Source organism: Beta vulgaris, chromosome 2 (assembly GCF_026745355.1).
Source record: "Beta vulgaris subsp. vulgaris cultivar EL10 chromosome 2, EL10.2, whole genome shotgun sequence".
NCBI lineage: Eukaryota > Viridiplantae > Streptophyta > Magnoliopsida > Caryophyllales > Amaranthaceae > Beta > Beta vulgaris.
The window spans coordinates 4,851,152-4,870,765 of record NC_079203.1 but is presented as its reverse complement, the minus strand read 5'-3'; the positions used below and the strand labels follow the sequence as shown (position 1 = coordinate 4,870,765).

General features: G+C 38.4%; 1 protein-coding gene across 2 annotated transcripts; it reads left to right on the top strand.

Moving 5' to 3' along the window:
- The first annotated feature begins 226 nt into the window (after positions 1-226).
- LOC104887126 (mediator of RNA polymerase II transcription subunit 15a) lies at positions 227-19,289 on the top strand. 2 transcript variants are annotated; one of them, XM_010671722.3, is made up of 11 exons: positions 231-661; positions 4,333-4,444; positions 4,583-4,703; positions 7,275-8,726; positions 9,301-9,371; positions 11,979-12,053; positions 12,435-13,790; positions 13,874-14,218; positions 17,926-18,126; positions 18,220-18,308; positions 18,577-19,289. In XM_010671722.3, exons 1-11 carry the CDS (start codon positions 549-551, stop codon positions 18,782-18,784), a joined length of 4,143 nt encoding a protein of 1,380 aa, XP_010670024.2. In that variant the 5' UTR covers positions 231-548; the 3' UTR covers positions 18,785-19,289. The 2 variants fall into 2 exon arrangements, with proteins under 2 accessions (XP_048494171.1, XP_010670024.2); XM_048638214.2 differs by lacking the exons at positions 18,220-18,308; positions 18,577-19,289 and adding an exon at positions 14,919-14,971 and having other exon boundaries at positions 227-661; positions 17,926-18,066.
- Positions 19,290-19,614: the final 325 nt, after the last annotated feature.

The following is a 19,614-nucleotide window of genomic DNA, read 5'->3' as shown; positions in this document are numbered from 1 at the left end:
AGAGGTTGGACTAAATAAGGTTTCAATCAACTATAATAAAAATCCATACTCTAAAATTTTCACATAGACTCAAACCTGAACCCTTAGGGTTTTGAAAAATTAGACCCAATCCAAATTCTTAAATTAGGACGAGGTCAAAACTCCAATAGAATTCTGAGTAGAGTCGTGAACTCATGTCCATCCCTATATAATACATGTAAAAAAACAACCAAAGGAAGTAAAAGAAAGAAAGGTCTTACTCAGCTTCCGTAACCAATTGGAAGACTTTGCATGTCTTTCCAAAGACAAATACTACATTTTGAATCAGCAATCCACCTTCTCTCTTTCTTTACACAACATCGGCCTCCCCACCTCGATTCTTCATCTTTCATCTTCATCTTCATCTTCTCCATGTTTTAGGGTTTTCTCTCTCCTAAATTTTACCAATTTCATGAATTATCAGCTCTCCCTTCTTCCATTTTTAGGGCTTTCAGCTCATCAAATTCGAGAAAGCTGAAATTACTTATTCAACAGATTAATTAGTCCACAGCTGACGTACTTATTTTGCAATGGATTCCAACAATTGGAGACCTACTCAAACTGAAGCGCCACCTCCGATGGATGGTGGCGATTGGCGAAGCCAACTTCAACCTGAATCTCGCCAAAGGATTGTCAATAAGATGTGAGTTCATTATTTATGTCGATTTTTTTTTTATTTTTTCTGCGAATTTGTTGAATTTGTGCAATATATGATTCTGAAGAATTCTCTCACTTTTTCTAATTTTAATTGTTCTTGATTTCTGGTCTTTGAGTGATGAGAAATGCCTAAATCATTTAAAAAAGTAGTATATGAAAATCTAACATATGACCTGATTGTAGTCATATTATGATAGTGATGTTTTTTGGTTCCGATATACTACTTTATCTTTTTATGATTTGAACAAAATTTGTACAGAATGGTTCTGAATTGGGCAAAGCTCGATGGGGCTTTCGTATTGTTGGTAGTAAAAGAGTTTTATAATCTGAGAATTGAGTTTTGACTCTTTTTATAAGCTTATGCACCAATGAAAGATCAAATCTTTGGGTGGGAACATATACTTATGGAAAAGAAAACCAAGGATTTTCATGTTCTGAATATCAGAATATTACTGGAAATGGGATGGGCTGTTTGTCTAATCTCTTCTGGAAATATGGATAGTTATATTTGTAGGAGGATGCAATAGGATTATGAAGAAGAATAAATCTTTACTGCTATTCGTGCGTGGTAAGTGGCATTTATTTAGTGGCACTAGTGACTTCGATTATTGTTCAGGCTTATGGACTGCCTCTTGTGGAATATAATTGAAGGATTTATCTAGAACTTATTGGCAATTGCATCTTTGAGAAGTCTTTTAGTTATATCAATCAAGAACGAGAATTAAATCAATAGCCGAACTTGTGCGGAGTGTAGTTTTGTCTCTTAGAGAGTAAATTGCATAACTTTGATCTTTCTCCCTCTCTTAATATTGGTACTAAAAGATAAATTTGAAGAGTCCAACTGTCCAAGTAACATAGCGTGTGAGTCATAGAGGGAAGAGAAGTCCCTTAATAGTGGTACTTAAAGATAAAAATGAAAAGTCCAAGTAAGATATTTTGTAAGTCCTAGGAAGAAGTCTCTTAACCTAAAATTATCAAGCTTTTGCACAAGGGCCCAACACAACAATGCCCTAGCTGAACCATAACATAAATCCCATATTAGGGATACACTTTCCACTCGATGTCATGGGTGAAATCACTCAGCTTTCCAAATTCCCACCAGTATTAGACATCAAATCAAACATGCTTATAATAGATGTAAAGGTATGAAGAGTATCCTATTGTCTTTTTTGGTAGATATTGAGGCTAGTATATTGAAACTATTAATGCCATTATGAGGGAGCTAGCACAAGTGTGCTGACCGATGTTGAGAAGATAGAAGGGTTCTCTTAGCTCTTTTCTCTTTGCCATATTCATGGACGAATCTATAAGGTAAATTCAAGACTATGTACTATAGTGCATGATATTCGCAGCCTCTGTTACCCGGACTTGGCTAATTTTGCCAAGTACCGGTGTCAGTACGACACCGACACCGGTGCGAAATCTGTGTCAGATTCGACAAGTATCACTCGGACATGGCCAACCCTAGATTCTCATACCCTAGAGTTCGAATGATAAGAAGAGAAGAGAATAGAAGAGAAGAGAAGAAGGAAACTCTTGAAAAACGTCATATTTAGGTTACTTAGATCTAGGGTTTGTAACTTTACATCTGAAAATTGAAGCACTAAATGTAGATGGAAGAGGACAAATACTTAAGGCTTTAAGTCGTCATTGAGAGGCGAGTAGATTCATGGTGGTTTCGTGGTGTTGTGAGAAGCTTCTGGTGGCTTTCATGGTGGTTGCATGGTGGCTACCCGTTAGGGTTTCTCAAATGAGTTTGTCTTTTGTTACTTCTGGCTTCATGGTTGGCGGGGTTGTTTTGTAAAAGAAAAAAGGGGGTGTAGTCACGTGGGGGGACTCAAAAAACAAGGTTCAATTTTTTGCTTTTTCAGTTTTCTTTTTTATTCTCATGTCTCTCTCTTCCTTTTTATTATGTAGATTTAAATTATTGGATTTATTATTAAATTTTATATTATAAGATATTAATTTCGCGTACCGGTACCCGTGTCCAAATTTCGAACAGAGTCCCGTGTCCTGATTTTTTAGAAGTGCCGTACCGCCTTACCGGACACTCAGATCCGTACCTATACTCGACACTCCTATATGAGTCCACATAACATAGTTCGGAGCTAATATTGTGTTGATTAATAAGGCGAAAGAAGGTGTGGAAAGTAAGTTGGAATTGTTGAGACAAACTTTGTAATCTCGAGGTTTTAGGCTTAGCATAAGTAAGACAAAATATTTGGAAGGTAAGTTTAGTGGGGTTAGAAGCACCGATGTAGGGGAGATCACCTTAGATGAGAAGGTTGTCTAAGGTTTTGATTTTTTCACTATCAAGGGATCTATTATCTGAAGAATAGGGAATTGTATGGAGATGTGGCTCATGGAATGAGTGGAGGTCGGTTTAAGTGGAATAGTGGCACGAGGTTTCTATGTGACCCCGACATGCCCCAATTTTCTACCACATTGGATTGCGAAACATTGTTACTTTCATAAGATGAATGTGGCAAAGACGCGTATGCTACGTTGGATGTGTGGCTATACAAGAAAGAATCATTTGGGAAGTCAGATTATTTAGGAAGAAAGTAGGGCTTACACCTATTGAGGATAATGTGCGAGAGAATCGCCTAAGTTGGTTTGGCCATGTAAGATGGATACCAAGTGATGCATAAGTTAGGAGACTAATGTGCGAGAGAATCGCCTTAGTTGGTTTAGCCACGTAAGATGGGTACCAAGTGATGCATAAGTTAGGAGACCGGAAGAGTAGCAAAGTGATGATATTGTTAAAGGTAACACAAGAAAACTTGGATGAGGTGGTTGAGAGTTATATGAGTCTATTTGGAATTGTGGAAAACTTGGCGTTGGATAAGGAGTGGAGAGAGAGAGAATTTACGTAAATGACATGCTTGACTAACATTTTTCTTTTTTGATTCATTTGACTTTACTCGTGTTTTGCTAACTTTTCTCCCTTTGCATATTTTATTTATTCCCTTTCTTCAGGTTTGTTTCAGACCTTTGCATTTGGTTTTTCCTTCCCTTCCCCCTCTCTACATCACCTCTTATAGTCTTATCCCACTTGTATATGACATTCACAAATTTTATATTTTTGTCTTCATATTATAGTTTCCACCTTACACCACCCCACCCTCGTTTTATTGATTTATGTTTTCTCTTGTCGCCCTCACTTTCACTTTCTCTTTTTTATTTGTTTACTCTCTTTAACTTATTCCTTTGCTTCTCTTGTTTAACTCTTGAGTGGCGGTTCCTTATGATGGTTCATGTTATCTAACCCCAAATCATTTTAAGACTAAGGCTTTGTTGTTGTTATTGTTGTATTGAGGGAAACTTCATGTCGTAATACCTGGAAAAATGGGATGATTAGTTGGTTGCTGATTAGTCGACTTGAACATGGAATGATAGTTTCTTGATGCTATAGTGGCAGCTACCTCCAAATGTTTGAGTTAATATACTGCTAATATTGCCTCTTAATGTAATTCATCATCAGTTGAAGAGGGGGGACAGTCAAAGGTGGTGTATGTTTTGATGATTTGGGAATAGTTGTATGGTTGGGTTGATGAGCTGAAGGCTGCTTTTTGTGACTTCGTTTCCTGTTTATATATAACAAAGATATGGGTATGATCAATGATGCTGTTAATTATATATTTTTTCAAATTGTAGAATGGAAACTTTGAAGAGACATCTCCCTTTTTCTGGTCAAGAAGGGCTGCAAGAACTCAAGCAGATTGCTATAAGATTTGAAGAAAAGATATATAGTGCTGCTACGAACCAGGTATCCTGCATTTGCTTATACATTAATCTTGATAGTTTAGGCGCGTCACTGCATCAGTTTGGTCATCATATTATAGACATTATCAACTATTTGTTATTGACGCTCTGTTTCTTATGTGCTATTGTACTTTGATGTCAGTCTGATTATCTGCGGAAGATATCATTAAAGATGCTTACAATGGAGTCAAAATCTCAGAATACACTCCCTAATGCTATGCCTTCTAACTCGGCTGGTATGAGTAGAAATTCGCAGGATCCAGGTACTTATAACTAGTAGTGCTGCTCCTTCTGCGTACAGTTTGTTAGAAGTGTAGATTGTGTTATGTATATCACTTTTATATATGCTTTTCATGTGCCAAACACTGTAATTTAGGTCTTTACCTATGTTTTGCAAGTTAGTATTTTTTTCTTTGCTCAATAATATTTTTGTTCATTTAGAGTTAGCGTCTTTATTGTTTTTACCTTTCAAATTAGAGCGAAGGTCCTTATTGTCTTGTCGAGTAATATCCTATTGTTTGTAATGAACCGACGTTGCTTGGAGTGAATTTAACAAATTGATTATGGAAATATGATGAAATTTGATTGATAATTTCTAAAAGAACAGTAAAATTAAGGACGACTGCAAGCTTTCGAGACAGTGCTACCTAATTCCCCCCTACCTCCCACGAATCATGTTTCAGTTCATCCATTCTGAAATGCGATTTGGCTGCGTATCAAATTGTTGGTTATGCGAGCTAAATAGGCAAAATTGGCGTTCCAAATACCTGACCGACACTTTTTGTTTGTGGATGAGAAGCTATGATACAGGTAATTGCTTCATACCATCCAATATGAGATCTAGGGTTTGAGTAGAAAACCCTAGATCTATAAATTGGGGATGAGTTGTGTGATTTCTTATATGGAGATTTTGGGACTTTTGCGCAGGATGTTTAGTCGAGGGCAACGATATAATTTTGTGGTCAGGATATCACTCGTCGGCCAATCCTTTGGCCATCATAGAGAAGAGGGGGAAGTAGAGTAGAAAGAGAATGTTTATAAGAAAAAAGTAGTGAAGTAGATAGTTAGTCATTCTTTTTCTTTTTTAATTATTTGGGGTGAGAAGGGAAATGGGCACTTGGCATCCACATGAATACCCAATACAACCTGTAAGCCTGAACAACTCTTTCTCTCTCGGGAGTCTGGACTCTCCCACTTTTGTCTGTAATAGATCAACACTTTTTAACTTTTCATCTCCTCTTTGTGGAACTTAAGGAATAAAGCATAATAAATGCAAGAAAAATAACTCTTTATTTCGTAAGTCACCTAAGAGAAAATATTGTTTTTCTGTTTCTGTTTCTTTTTATTTTATTTTCCTCAATCAGTTTAGGAAATGTAAAATAAAACATTACAAAAAGTTACCCCCCCCCCCTTTGTAATTTTTACCAGATAATATATATTTTTTATATTATGGATCCAACTATCCAAGATATATATTAGCACGTATTATGTTCCCAAAATCCATACCACCTCCCGCTATCCAAATTCTCCCAACCAGCGAATTGCATTCCCGTACCCGTTCAGTGATCTGAGGTGTTCTGCGAATTGCGATAGAAGGAACACTGTTTCGAGAGGCTTATTATCTCCCCAATTCCAAACTAAACTCTCAGCAATTTTCAACATAATTTGCCTTTGCCTAATATATTGAATTTATAGCATTGCTTTGCTCACTAACTCTCTAACTTATTTCCCAAGCTAACTTCTAACCGAATTATAGTGCACTACCCATATCAACCCACCCTAGGCCAGTTCATCTTATTATCTCTTAGAAGAAAAGAGAAAATAATATCTTTGCTTCTCTCCATTCTCACCACAGAGGATGCAGAAAAATAATGGTTCTATGACTATTCAAGTCCAATTACTATGCTCTATACAAGCTATATTCCAAAGGTTCATTGCATATCCATTGGAGAAGTCTTTCGCTTGTTGTGCTGCTTTTGAGGTGAATCATTCATCCATCGCAATATTCCTGGTCAGGATGATAATTCTTGTGGCTTATCATGAGCATGTTATAGTTACAGTCAAATTAGAGTTCCTAAGTCAAGCTTCTTTTTTTTTTTTTTTAATATGAGTTTTCACCTACCTGTGCTATTAACTTTTCTTCTCGCTCACAATATGATGTGCTTTTGTTATTCAATTGAATAATATATAAAAATGTATGAGGAAGACGTCTTTCCTTCTCTATGGTCTTGTCTCATTAGATCTGTAATAACCTGTTGCAGATTTTCGTTTACCTGATCCTGTTGGTTTCACATACTTCATGGATAGGATATTGTATTTGTTCTACATCTCTTTCTTGTATTACCCTTTTAGCTTTTGTTTCTCAAATAGACATTGCTTAATAATTCCTTATTGTGGAGCTTATCTTGTACAAATTCTGGGCAACTGCCAGCAATGCTAGTAACTTTGGTGGTATTTTATATCCTGGTTGATTTAATGGTCTGCAGAGTTATCTGGACAGTAATGGACGGTTTAATTGTTATATATCATATTATGTATGCACTTCCTATCACTGTTGTCGTTAAGGTAATCACTTAAGTTAGTCACTTTTTAGTAAGACAATAACTTGCAAATTCAGTGTTTGTGGGCTGTAAATCCCATTACAGGAAAAGTTGAAAAGAAAAGAGATGAAAAAAAGGACTGTGAATACCATTATCCTTAATATAATTAGTCGAGGGACCTCTTATTCTCTTCTGTGATTGTTGCTGTCTTTTGAGGTTCTGGTTTCTTTGTAAGTGAACAATGAACTTTATATCTTACCCCAGTCACGTTTTCACTTTTGCCTTTTCTCTCAGTACCTTCTCAAAGTATGCAGTCCCAAGTGCAGAACCAGAGTCAATCTGTTCCCCTTCAGATGGTATCTAACCAGTCTCAAGCTCGGCAGCAGCTTATAGCTCAGAACATGCAAAACAACATAGCATCTTCAGGCATGCAAACTACTGCCAGTTTGCCAAATTCTTTGCCAACTGTAAGTGGGTTGGCACAAAATCCCATGGCAAATGGTCCTCAGAATACCAACATGCAGAATATTTCTGGGATCTCACAAAACTCAATGGGAAATACAATGAACCAGGGAGTTGCTTCCAGTATGTTCACAAATGCTCAGAGGCAACTTCAAGGAAGACAACATACTCAACAGGTTGGTACCCAGCAGCAACAGCAGTCCCAAAATACTCAGCAATACATGTATCAGCAACAGATGCAGCATCAGATGTTAAAGCAAAAGTTACAGCAGGGAAATATCCAACAACCAATTATGCAGACACCGTTACAGCAACAGCAACCACCATCACAGCCTCAGCAAAACGTCTTACAGGCTAATCAACAACCTATCATGCAGACATCATCCGTTATGCAGCCTTCTATGATTTCAGGGTTACAGCAAAACCAACAGTCTTCTATTCAACAGCCATCTCAGTCTGTTCATCAGCAGCATCAACAATCAGTGCTCAGGCAGCAGCAACAATCGCAACAACAGTCGCAGCAGAACTCCATTATCCAGCAACAGCAAACACAATTACCCCAGCAGTCGATGATGTCATCGCAGGCACAGCAGCAGCAATTAATAGGGCAGCAACAAAATGCTGCAAACTTGCAACAAAATCAACTGAGTGGTCACCAGAGTAATATCTCAGATATGCAGCAGCAGCAGCAACAGCAACAACAGCAGCAGCAACAACAGCAGCAACAGCAACATCAACAGCAGCAACAGCAACAGCAACAGAGGCTGTTAGGGCAGCAGAACAATCTTCCAAACTTGCCATCACAACAGCAACAAAGTCACCAAAACATGCAACAGCAGCACATGATCGGTCAACAAAATAATCTTTCAAACATGCATCAGCAGCAGTTAGGTAATCAAAGTCATGTTGGAGGACTCCCACAACAGCAATTGATGGGAACTCAATCGGGGAACAATAACATGCAGACAAACCAACACTCGGTACACATGATGCAACAACCCAAAGCTCCAGTTCCGCAACAGAACCAAAATGCTTCTTTAATGCAAGGGGGTGGGCAGCAGGCGCAGCCACAGTCGCAGTCACAGCAGCAATTGTTGTCACAGCTTCAATCTCAGCCAGCCCAATTACAACAGCAATTAGGTATGCAGCAGCAAACAAATTCCGTTCAACCAAATATGCAGCCTCGGATGCAAAATCCAAATCCATTGCTTCAGCAGCAAAGCATACTGGATCAGCAAAAGCAGTTGTTCCAATCACAAAGAGCCCCTCCAGAGGCACCATCTTGTATGTGTTTTCCTACCTATTTTTCTGGGTGAACTTTGCTCTTTCTCTACTGTAGGGCATAGGCTATCTTCATGCTTTTGTGCACGTTAAGTGTTAAGTATGCTTTCAGGGATTATGTTTTGTATCCTGCTGAAGCTAGTGTGCTATTCTTCTGTATTCTATGTATGTTCAACATTGATACTCCAAGTTGCTCCCCTTATTGGAATTTGGAAGGATAGAATCTAGTATAATACTTAATTTCCACCTAAATTTTGGTTGTTTCATCTTGTTTGATGTGGTGCCCATAGGCGCATAGGATCCATTGCACATTTGGGCATTCTTACTTTGTATTAATTGCTTTCGCTAAATCTTCTCATTGGCATTAGCTGTCTACCTCAATGGTTTGTGCAAGCATATCTTTATCATCCATTTGATGTTTGCTTTTAGACATACCATGGGTGCCATTTTGCTTTTCTTCTCATCAAACAATATACCTGTTTCGTTGTTAATGCAATTGCTCTCATCTGTCATCATCTCTCACTTGTTAGACTCTAGAGTAATTTTAATCTAGCTAACATGAATGCCTTATGATTAGCTTCTTTGGATTCCACTGCTCAGACTGGTGGTGTGAATGCTGGTGACTGGCAAGAAGAGGTCTATCAAAAGGTAACAGTTTACCTATCGTGCTGATCTTCAGCTTAGTTTGAGTTTTAAGTTTTGGCGTTCAAAATTGTGTTGTATGGGCTATATGCCAAAGGCTGATCCAGACTAGTGCTGTAGTCAATTGGTGTGCTATGGTCCTTAGGTCCCAAAACATGATTGTTCCTAACTTTGCACAAATTTCGAAAATTCCCATGTGAGTATCTCTTTGCGCTTCACATAATTTCCTTTATGAAAATGCATGTATAACTCCTAATGACACCATTATAGTTCCTTTTATTTCTTTTTTAATTTTTATACTTCGCATCATACTTCTTCGGTTTCTTTTTACTTGCAAGACTTTCCTTTTAAGGAAAACCAAGCTTAAAATAGCAACTTTTCGATAGACGCATATCAAATGTACCCTTATGTAACTAACTAATCTTTACTACTCCCTTCGCTTTTAAATAGATGCTCGGTTTTGATTTGCATACTTGTCAATGTACAACTTTGATCATTGATTTTCTAATTTTTCATTAGTAGAAAGTTATGAAAAAAATTGATATGTTGAATATTTTCAGACAAATTCAACAATACCTTGTCTGCTAACATTGGTCTTTATACACCTATAAAAAATGTGATCGGAGTAAACTTTATGAATAACGCAAAAGTCAAAGTGGAGCATTATTTAAAAATAGATGGATTATTAGCAACCCATAATTCACCCCCTCCTGATTTCTACTCCCTTTGCACCTTCCTCGACCCCTATCTACACCAAATGGAGTCTCTTCTACAACGCCAACCATTACCACCACCATCGCCACCCCCTCCCACCCGACATTTCTTGCCCCTTCACTTTTCCGGCATCTTTCTCCTCTCCACCACACCCCCTCATTTTTTTCTGGCCTGTCTTTTCTCTCTTCTCTGGTGGCTATCATCTACAACTTGCTCAAGCTTCTCAGCATTGGTAAACTCTTCATTGCAGAATTCGACTGTGAAAGCTCTGGATCTAGAACTTTCATGGTCGAATTTCGCTATTTAAATCCTCCCTCGGTCCCTCGTATGTACACGATTGTCTAGGGCTTCATATCTTTGCTTTCATGGCAAAATAGTGCAATTTTTTGGAGAAGAGATGACAGAGAGACCATCTAAATCCCAGCCGCACCACCCCATGGCAGATTCAAATTGTTTCTGCAATTCTAGTAAATTTTCATCTATGGCTGAACAAGAGAGAGAAATAAAGACGAGAGTTTTAGTTGGGGGATTGATAAACCTTTCTTTTGAAATGAAACTTCAATTTAATTCAACTCATAATTCTATTTTCCCGATTGTTCTTCGGTTTTCACCTACTAGAAAAACTGGAAAAGGTGGGTGGAATTGAGAAGAAAAGAAGAATTTCGACTGGTTGGGTGGGATTAGTGGTGCGGCTAGGCTCGTGAAGGTGGTGGCGCGTCTGTGTGCTAGGTTAGCGGTGATGATGATGTGGGTAGGCCAGACTGTGCTTCGTTGTTGGTGGTGATGAATGGTGATAAACTTTTTTGTTTATCTTCAGACTTTAATCCAACTCGTAATTCATTTTTTCCCATTATTCTTTGGTTTTTCACCTACTAAAGAACTAGAAAAATATGGTGGAATTGATAAGAAAGTAAATAATTTTGACTGGTTGGGTTGGGCTGGTGGTGCAGCTGAGATGGGCTCTTGACAGTGGTGGTGTGTCTGTCTAGGATGAGCTGGGGTGGTGGTGTGCGGCTAGGCCAAGACTGCTTTGTTGTTGTTGTTGGTGGTGCAGCTTGGCCAGGCTGGGCTGGTGGTGGTGATGGTAGTATATGATAGGGAAGAGGGAATGGGAGCCTGGAAAGGATATTTTTTTTTTCTTTTTTGCTGAATTAGCTTTGTTGATTATATAGGCTGAAATCTCAATGTCCTTTTCAACGTTCTCTCTCCCTTGTTTCTTAAATACCGTGCAAACCTCTTGGTTGCAAGTAAAAAGAAACAGAGGAAGTGTGAGTTAGGTTACTTGGGTACGCATTCTAATGCTATTAGGGAAGGTAAACACACAACATAATTTTTTTAATAAAATCTTAACAATTTAAGCCTCTTCCCTCATACTAGTTTTTAAGTTATTTTAATAAATTTGTTCGTTTACCTTTTCTAATCTCTTCCTGAAAATGTGTGCCGAAGTCCCAATCCATATGATGCAAGTAAAAACTAAAGAGGGATGGAGGAAATCTGATTTTGTTAATTTTCAAACAAAAATTGAACTCCTTTCTGGGAAATCCCAACAAGGAACTTCATTTTGGATTCAGGCAGCATTTGGAAGGCTGTGAAATGTTGGACGCAGGCACTGTCTTTATTAGCCGTCAGATTTTTGATCTATGGTTTTGTAATTTTTTTGATGGTTGTGTAATCGGTATTTTCTAGCTTACATTATTGGATTGTGTTAACTGGCTTGGTGCTTTCTACTCTTCGTTTAGGTGTTAATGTGAGCCACATCAATGATGACTCTGTTGCTTCTTGATGTAGAAAATCTTCATTGTTGGTCTGAGTTCATTGCTTGCTTTATTTTGCAACCACTGCCTCTGGATGGTGGCTGAAACCATGCTGATGATTGCCTTTTTTGGTGATGTTTGACAGATTAAAAGTATGAAGGACATGTACTTTGCAGATCTTAATGAGATGTACCAAAAAATCTCTTACAAACTGCAGCAGGTATTAGCTTTTATATATGATGACTAATCATGTCTTCCTTATTGTTTCTGCTAACTTATTGCTTTACGTGTCCTTTTGATCATGTGAAACCTGGGAAATATACTTGACCCAAAAAAAGGGGGCAATATCCTTATTATCTATAGAATAAGCACTAGATTTGAGTAGCCCATATTGTTAAGAGTCAATGTACTTGTTTCTATTCGATGTAAAACTAGTGGAAACTAGTGCTGAGTGCACTTTGAGCATAATTGCTTGCTTGCATTCTTTGACAGTAGAGTTGCTGACCTAGCATTGTTGTTAATTTCCGATGGAGAGCGAGAACTATCTATTAGCTGGTGTATATTTTTATTATTCTAACACTATTCTTTAAACATGTAACAGCATGAATCGGTTCCTCAGCAGCCAAATAAGGACCAACTTGAGAAGCTCAGAATATTTAAAAATATGTTGGAGAAGTTAATGCAGTTTTTACAGATAACAAAAAACAATATTTTACCTACTCACAGAGAAAAATTACCGTCGTTTGAGAAGCAGATCATTTCGTTACTTACTTCACAGAGGCCCAGGAGGCCTGCTCCTTCCATGCAACCAGGGCAAATTTTGCCTTCTCAACTGCAATCAATGCAACAAGCACAACAGCCTCATTCTCAAATTTCTCAAGCACAATCACATGATGTTGGTGTTAACCCACAGTTGCAGTCGATGAATTTGCAAGGTTCTATGGCTACAATGCACCAGAGCAATGTGCCAAGCTTGCAGCATGGTTCTGTCCCATCTTTATCTGCTATCACTTCTTCGCAGCAAAATATTGCAAATTCATTACAGACCAATTCCAATTTAGAGTCTGGACAGGGAAGTGGACCTAGCTCAATGCAGCAAGTTGCAGGGGCATCTTTACAGCATAATTCTGTTAGTGTTTCTCAGCAGGCAAACATCACTTCTTTGCAACCACAAAGCGGGGTTAGTATGTTACAGCCGAACATCAATGCTCATCATTCAAATTCAAATATGCTCCAAAATCAACATTTAAAACAGCAGCAGGAGCAGCAGATTATGCAAAACCAACAGTTAAAGCAGCAACTCCAGAATAGGCATATTCAACAGCAGTTGATGCAAAAGCAGCAACTGCTGCATCAGCAGCAGTTACACCATCAAGCAAAGCAGCAACAAGCTTCACAAATTCCAGCTCATCAGATGTCTCAAGTTCATCAAAATGATGTAAATGAAAAGATGAGACAGAATTTAGGTCTTAGATCAGGTGCTTTTCCGCAACATCTCTCATCGGCCCAGCGCTTCGCACATCAGCAGTTGAAGCCTGGGGCATCTTTCCCTGTTTCTTCCCCTCAGTTGCTTCAGTCAGCATCGCCGCAAATTAACCAGCATTCTCCGCAAATTGACCAGCAAAATCTGCATCAATCTGCCCCCAAAGGCGGGACACCTTTGCAATCAGCAAACTCACCCTTTGTTCCGTCTCCTTCAACTCCCTTGGCGCCGTCTCCTATGCCTGGTGATGTTGAGAAATCTGCTGTTTCCTCCCTCTCAAATGCCGTAAATGTTGGAAATCAGCAAAGTGGTGCACCTGCTGCATCGCAGTCTCTTTCAATTGGTACTCCTGGGATATCACCATCTCCTTTGTTCGAGTGTGCAGGGCCTGATGGCACTCATGGTAACAGCTCCACAGTTGTTTCTGGAAAATCCAGTTTAACGGAGCAACCACTTGATCGCTTGCTGAAAGCAGTAAGTACCATGTGTATTCTACACCATCGAGAAGTTAATATTATACATTTGCCGATAATGCTCTACTATCTCTCTGTTTTTAGGTAAAGTCAATATCACCAACAGCCTTAAATGCATCCGTCTGTGACATTGGCTCTGTTGTCAGCATGATTGACCGTATTGCAGGATCAGCTCCTGGTAATGGTTCTAGAGCTACAGTTGGTGAGGATTTGGTTGCCATGACAAAGTGCCGCTTGCAAGCTAGAAATTTTCTAACGCAAGATGGAAGTACTGGAACGAAAAGAATGCGCAGATACACCAGTGCAATGCCATTAAATGTTGCAGCAGGCGTTGGTAGCATAAATGATAGTTTCAAACAGCTTGCTGGTTCTGAGACATCTGAGCTAGAGTCAACTGCAACATCTAGCATCAAGAAGGCCAGAACTGAGGTATTGTGTGTTACATTGCTGGTTTTCAATTTTTGAAGGTACTTCATATGATGTGCCTTCTGCTTATTCCACTTACGGAGACATGTTATCTTTGGGGGTATCAATGAAAATTTTCTTATATATCTTCATAGTATTATACTCCATCCTCGTTTACTTGTCATACTTTGGGAGATCAAAAAAATTAGGTAAACATCATTTATTATATTGTTTCTCAATATTCTCTTTCCTTTCAACCAATCACCATTCACTCCAGGTAAAATCTATATGCTCAATTATTTCAGCATAACAATTTTGACAAGTATTTTGGGACATTCCAGAGAAAAAAGAGTCAAATTTTAGAGGATGGATAGAGTGGGATATTTTTTGAAGGAAAATGATATTGTTTCTAGAGTTTTAAGGTCTGGGGTGGAGTATACCCTTAGTTTTCAAAATGCGTAAGTTTCTTCTAACTTTTCAGACTAGAATGTTTAAGGAATGTCTACCCTGTGGATATCGGTTCTCTGAAGTCCGAACCCTGCCAGTGTTGTATGTTATAATATATTCGTCATCAGCTACTATGTATGCATGCTATCACCCTGTAGTTTTGGGAACTGTATATATATATGTTCTGGATAGTTTTAATAGTTTAATTCTGACAAGTTTCTTAGGAGGTTCTTTATATCATCACTGGTAACTCAGGTTGTCATCATATTTCCTACAGGCCTTGTACTTCTGGATTAAGGCTTGCTAGGGATCACTTTGGCCGAAATGATGGTATTTTTCCATATACCATTACCTAACACAATAAAAAATGATATCAGTCGTAGAGAAAAGGATATTAGGCAAAAGAATATAAGAAAGTTTAACTTCAAATTAAAAATCGATAATTAAAGAAATAATGAAGCTGAAACAACAATCAACCTAACTCTAACACAGGTACACAAACACCAAAGTATAATTGTCTATTTGAATTACAGAATTTAGATTTTGTAAATTGCTGAAAAATGAACGAGTTATTAAGCCCCAAAATGGCTATTAAACTCCTCATATCAACTTCAACAATTGTGGCTAGTTGATGGTAGCAAAATCTTCTAAATCAAAACATTGATGTCATATTTTCTACTTGATCAAATTTTGTTACCATCAACTAGCCATAGAAGTAGATACTGGGAGTTGGTCAATAATCTGAAAAAGGTTGTAACTATAAACTGAATAAATGCTAATTTGGAGCGCATACACTTTTCGTGGATCTAATAAAGTCAAAGTTCTGTAAGTTAAATTAACAATTACTCCCTTCGTTCCATAATATAGTACTTAAAAGTTTAGGAGAGTTCTATTTCAGTTCTTTATTTCATTTTTGTAGTTGGTAGTGGTTTTTTTTTTTTAAATTGTAGATTGTGGATCACCACAAAGTTTTTTTTCTAATTGTAGATAGTGGATTGTGTTAGGCAATGGTATTTGATAGTAAACCTGTTTATTGGGCTGGCCCCGGGGAGGGTCGTGTTTAGACTCAAGCAGGTCGGGGTGGGAAGGTGTGGAGAATCTGATAAATGGCCGCGGCAGGTCAAGGGTCAAGTCAATACTCAATTGATATACTACATAAGTAATTGAGTACATAGTGCATGATCTAATGATGAGCTTAAAATTCTCGATGGATATCAGTATTCAATTCTCATGATGGTAATATGCAGTGCATCAATAATCAATTCCCAACAACATAATTTGATGCTCTAGATTTAGTAACCAATCAAGGATGATCTCATTTATTCAATCGAAATATATGAGTGTCTCTCTCTCTCCTCTGATATTCCAACATCATTTCCGTCCTTCATGATCTTTCACCAATTATATAATTTAATAGAACATAACACACACACTCTCTCTCTCTCCCTCCCTCCCTTTCTCTCCCCCCTCTGACACAATACTTGGTTTCATATCTCAGCCGCCAGATCTCGATATTGATAATTATCATAGATGATGAAGTGAGATTGACAAAGAGAGTTGGCTGGAAGACATACTACCAATTACAAGGGAGCTCAAAGGCCTGTCAGAAGCCCGCCCCAGCCTGAACTCATTATTAGCTTGCCCCTGCTAAAATATGTTGGGTCTGACCCTTTAACAACTAGGGCAGGTGAGGGCCGTTATTGGGACCCTATGAGAATACCCCCTTATGTGAGAGCACATACTTATATGAGAACACTTTAAAATTTAGAACACAAACATATCTTTTGTAGAAAATGAGAATATAATCAATACATATACATATATACATGTTCTGAAATATCAAGCTTATGTTCTTAAATAATATTAAAAGCGTGTTCTGAATTTTGGTGTGTTTAGCATTGTTGTCAGGATTGGGATCCTACTTTGGATCGATAGGGGGATAAGATTGAATTGATAAAATTGCGTAGGAGCCAAGCACCCAGGTTAGACTATCACACACGAAACTTGCCTGGGTGCTTTAAGGGATAGGGCAGGTTTGGAACCCTACCCCAGACCTGGTTGGAAGGGAACTAGATCCTTAATCCAGGTTAGACTATCACACACGAGACTCGCCTGGGCTCTCATCGAGACCCACTCACTTCTCTCTCCTTAACGTCTAATACCATTGCCCTGCCACTCTGCCTGTTTTCTTGTGGCCGGGTCGGGTCATTCTTCACTCCTGTTACAAGGTAGCCGTAGAGGCTTCCCATACTGACCTTCCAGTTAGTTCCACTTCTGGAGCGAAGCTGAGCACTCGGGGCATAAGGGCCCCGCGGTGATTATTAACATGCGCTTTTCTAGCCCATATCTTCTCACCTCCGGTCACATGAGCTTTCGAGAGCCCGGTCCGGATCTAAACGATTTGTTATCTATGTCTCATGTCTTTCAGCTCAGTGGGATCCTAGAAGACTGCAAAAAGGAGCTCAAAACTGCAAAGAGCAAAAATGTTACTAAATGAGTAAATACACATCTTTCAGAGAACATGAATGATAAACCTAGTTTTTCTCACATAATATTGATGTTCTAAAGGCTATATAAGCTTCGTAAGAGTGAGAGAGATTAGATTAAAAAATAAATTTTGTGCTTTTTAAGTTAGGTTATCATTTTTTGGGCTTAGAGAAAACGTTAGTTGCTATTGGGATCATTTTAACAAGTAAAAGAGTAGGATTGTCCAATCCTAACTGATCCTGTTACGGTCCTATACGATCCTGATCGATCTCGCAACAAACTAAGTGAAAAGTAGGATCTACCAATCCTATACGATCCCGTCCGATCCTGTGGCAATCCCACGGCCAGCGATTCTGCTTGGGATCCGGATCGTTTTGCTAAAATTGGATCGTAGGATAGCACGATCCTACGATCCGGATCCTGATTCCAATAACAATGGTGTTTAGGCTTTCATTTGTCAATTGATTGAGCTGGGGTTGAGGTCACGAAACCTTGCTAAACAAGTGAGCTCAAAAAACCTTTGAAGGGCACCTGTTATGTTTGAAGATGAAGGGAATATAAAGTCCTCCTTTCCCCCTTTCTACAACTTTTTTTGAGTTTAAATGAGTAATTTGTTCTAATCTTAGATAAAAGTGAAACCTGTTAGTGTTATGAGTTTCTACGATTACTTTACACTGCAAACTAAAAGATTTTACTGTATGACTTGATATGAAGATTTGCTTTGGCTTCTTCCTTGAAAAAGATAAGAGTTAAAGTTGAACTTGCTATAGTTAAGATGTCTTATGTCCTTTTTGCAGGTTAATCACGCCCTGTTGGAAGAAATCAGAGAAATAAATGAGCGTCTTATAGATATTGTTGTTGATGTCAGTGATGAAGATTTGGATCCATCTGTGGCAGCATCAGCTTCCGAGGGTCGTGAAGGAACTATTGTCAAGTGCTCTTTTAGTGCCATATCTCTGAGTCCAAACTTGAAATCGCACTACACATCAGCCCAGATGGTGAGTATTTTTCACCTGTTTGTAATAAATATCATTTATTGTGGAATTATATATCTTTCTCTCTTTATTTCTTATGCTGCCTTTTCTCTACAGTCGCCAATTCAGCCATTGAGGCTGCTTGTTCCTGTAAATTATCCAAATTGTTCTCCCATTTTGTTGGACAAGTTGCCAGTTGATGTCAGGTGAGCTTTAACAGATCTGAACCTTCTTTATTCTGTTTATTCTCCTCTCTACTTCTCTTGATAAGGACTAAATAAGTTGGTATATATAAAAAATAGAATCACCAAATCATTTCGTCTTAATAACAATATCCCTTTGTTCTTCAAACTCAACTTCATTCACCATTAAGAAGTTTGCTTAAGCATTTTGAGTTAGACAGCAAACACAATTTTTCTGCAAAAGCTTTCTGGGGAGCGTAACTATGGTATATATTCCATTGCTGTTCTGCAGTAATGAGTATGAAGATCTCTCGGTGAAGGCGAAGTCAAGGTTTAGCATATCTCTTCGAAGTCTTTCACAGCCAATGTCTCTTAAGGATATAGCAAGGACTTGGGATGATTGTGCTCGTGCTGTCATTTGCGATTATGCACAGCAGAATGGTGGAGGGACCTTCAGCTCGAAATATGGTACTTGGGAAAATTGTTTAAGCGCTGCTTGATCTTCATTGATACCTTCTAATTTCATGCTCCAGGTAGTATTTTGATGTCCTGAACTCGAAAATTGAAAGTCATCTTGCTACCGGAGACATGGGCTGAAGCGTGAAGTCTGTGAATAAATCGTGTACAACACATCCTCTGTGAGTGGTCTAATACTGTTCATATGTTGTAATTATCTGGATGTCTTCTCACTATCCAAAACCTCAGACTAGAGTGCTGGAAGACCTGATTTTGAGTCTCGTTACTTTAGCATTGGGTTTCTCTTCCAACTCCTTTGAGAGGTTTCCATATCTGAAAATGTTGGAAATAAGACATGTTTACCCTGGCCTTCTTCGAATCAAGTTAGATTGTGATTAATTATCTTGCAGATTCTGCTTTACAGTAGCCTTATCTTTATGTAAGGGAGGGTTAAGGATGTAGTCAATTGTTACAATGCTACTTTTGTATGAATGTAATGAATAACCTGGTTTATAGAAGATATCAATGAATCTGTTATATGATTTCGTATCTGGAGTTTACTGATGCGTCTATCTCCCTTTTTTTCTAAAGTTGAATTTCCCGCCTGAGTGAATTTTGCTGTGGGAGTTCATGAATACCCTGCTGTTTGCTGTGGCCTGTGGCTGTATTACTCTCTTTCAACTTCTCTCCAAGCTAAAAGAATATTGGAAGAAGAGTTGGAGCAGTTTGCGGTTCGCCACTTGCTCATCTTGTCTTTGAGAATTTCCGAATGGTTCAATTGGAGAATTGGTCATCCCAAGTGTATTTGACTATACGTAATAAGTTGATCCACTGTCAGATTGATAATGAGAATTTGGTTTGGTTCTAGACTTGT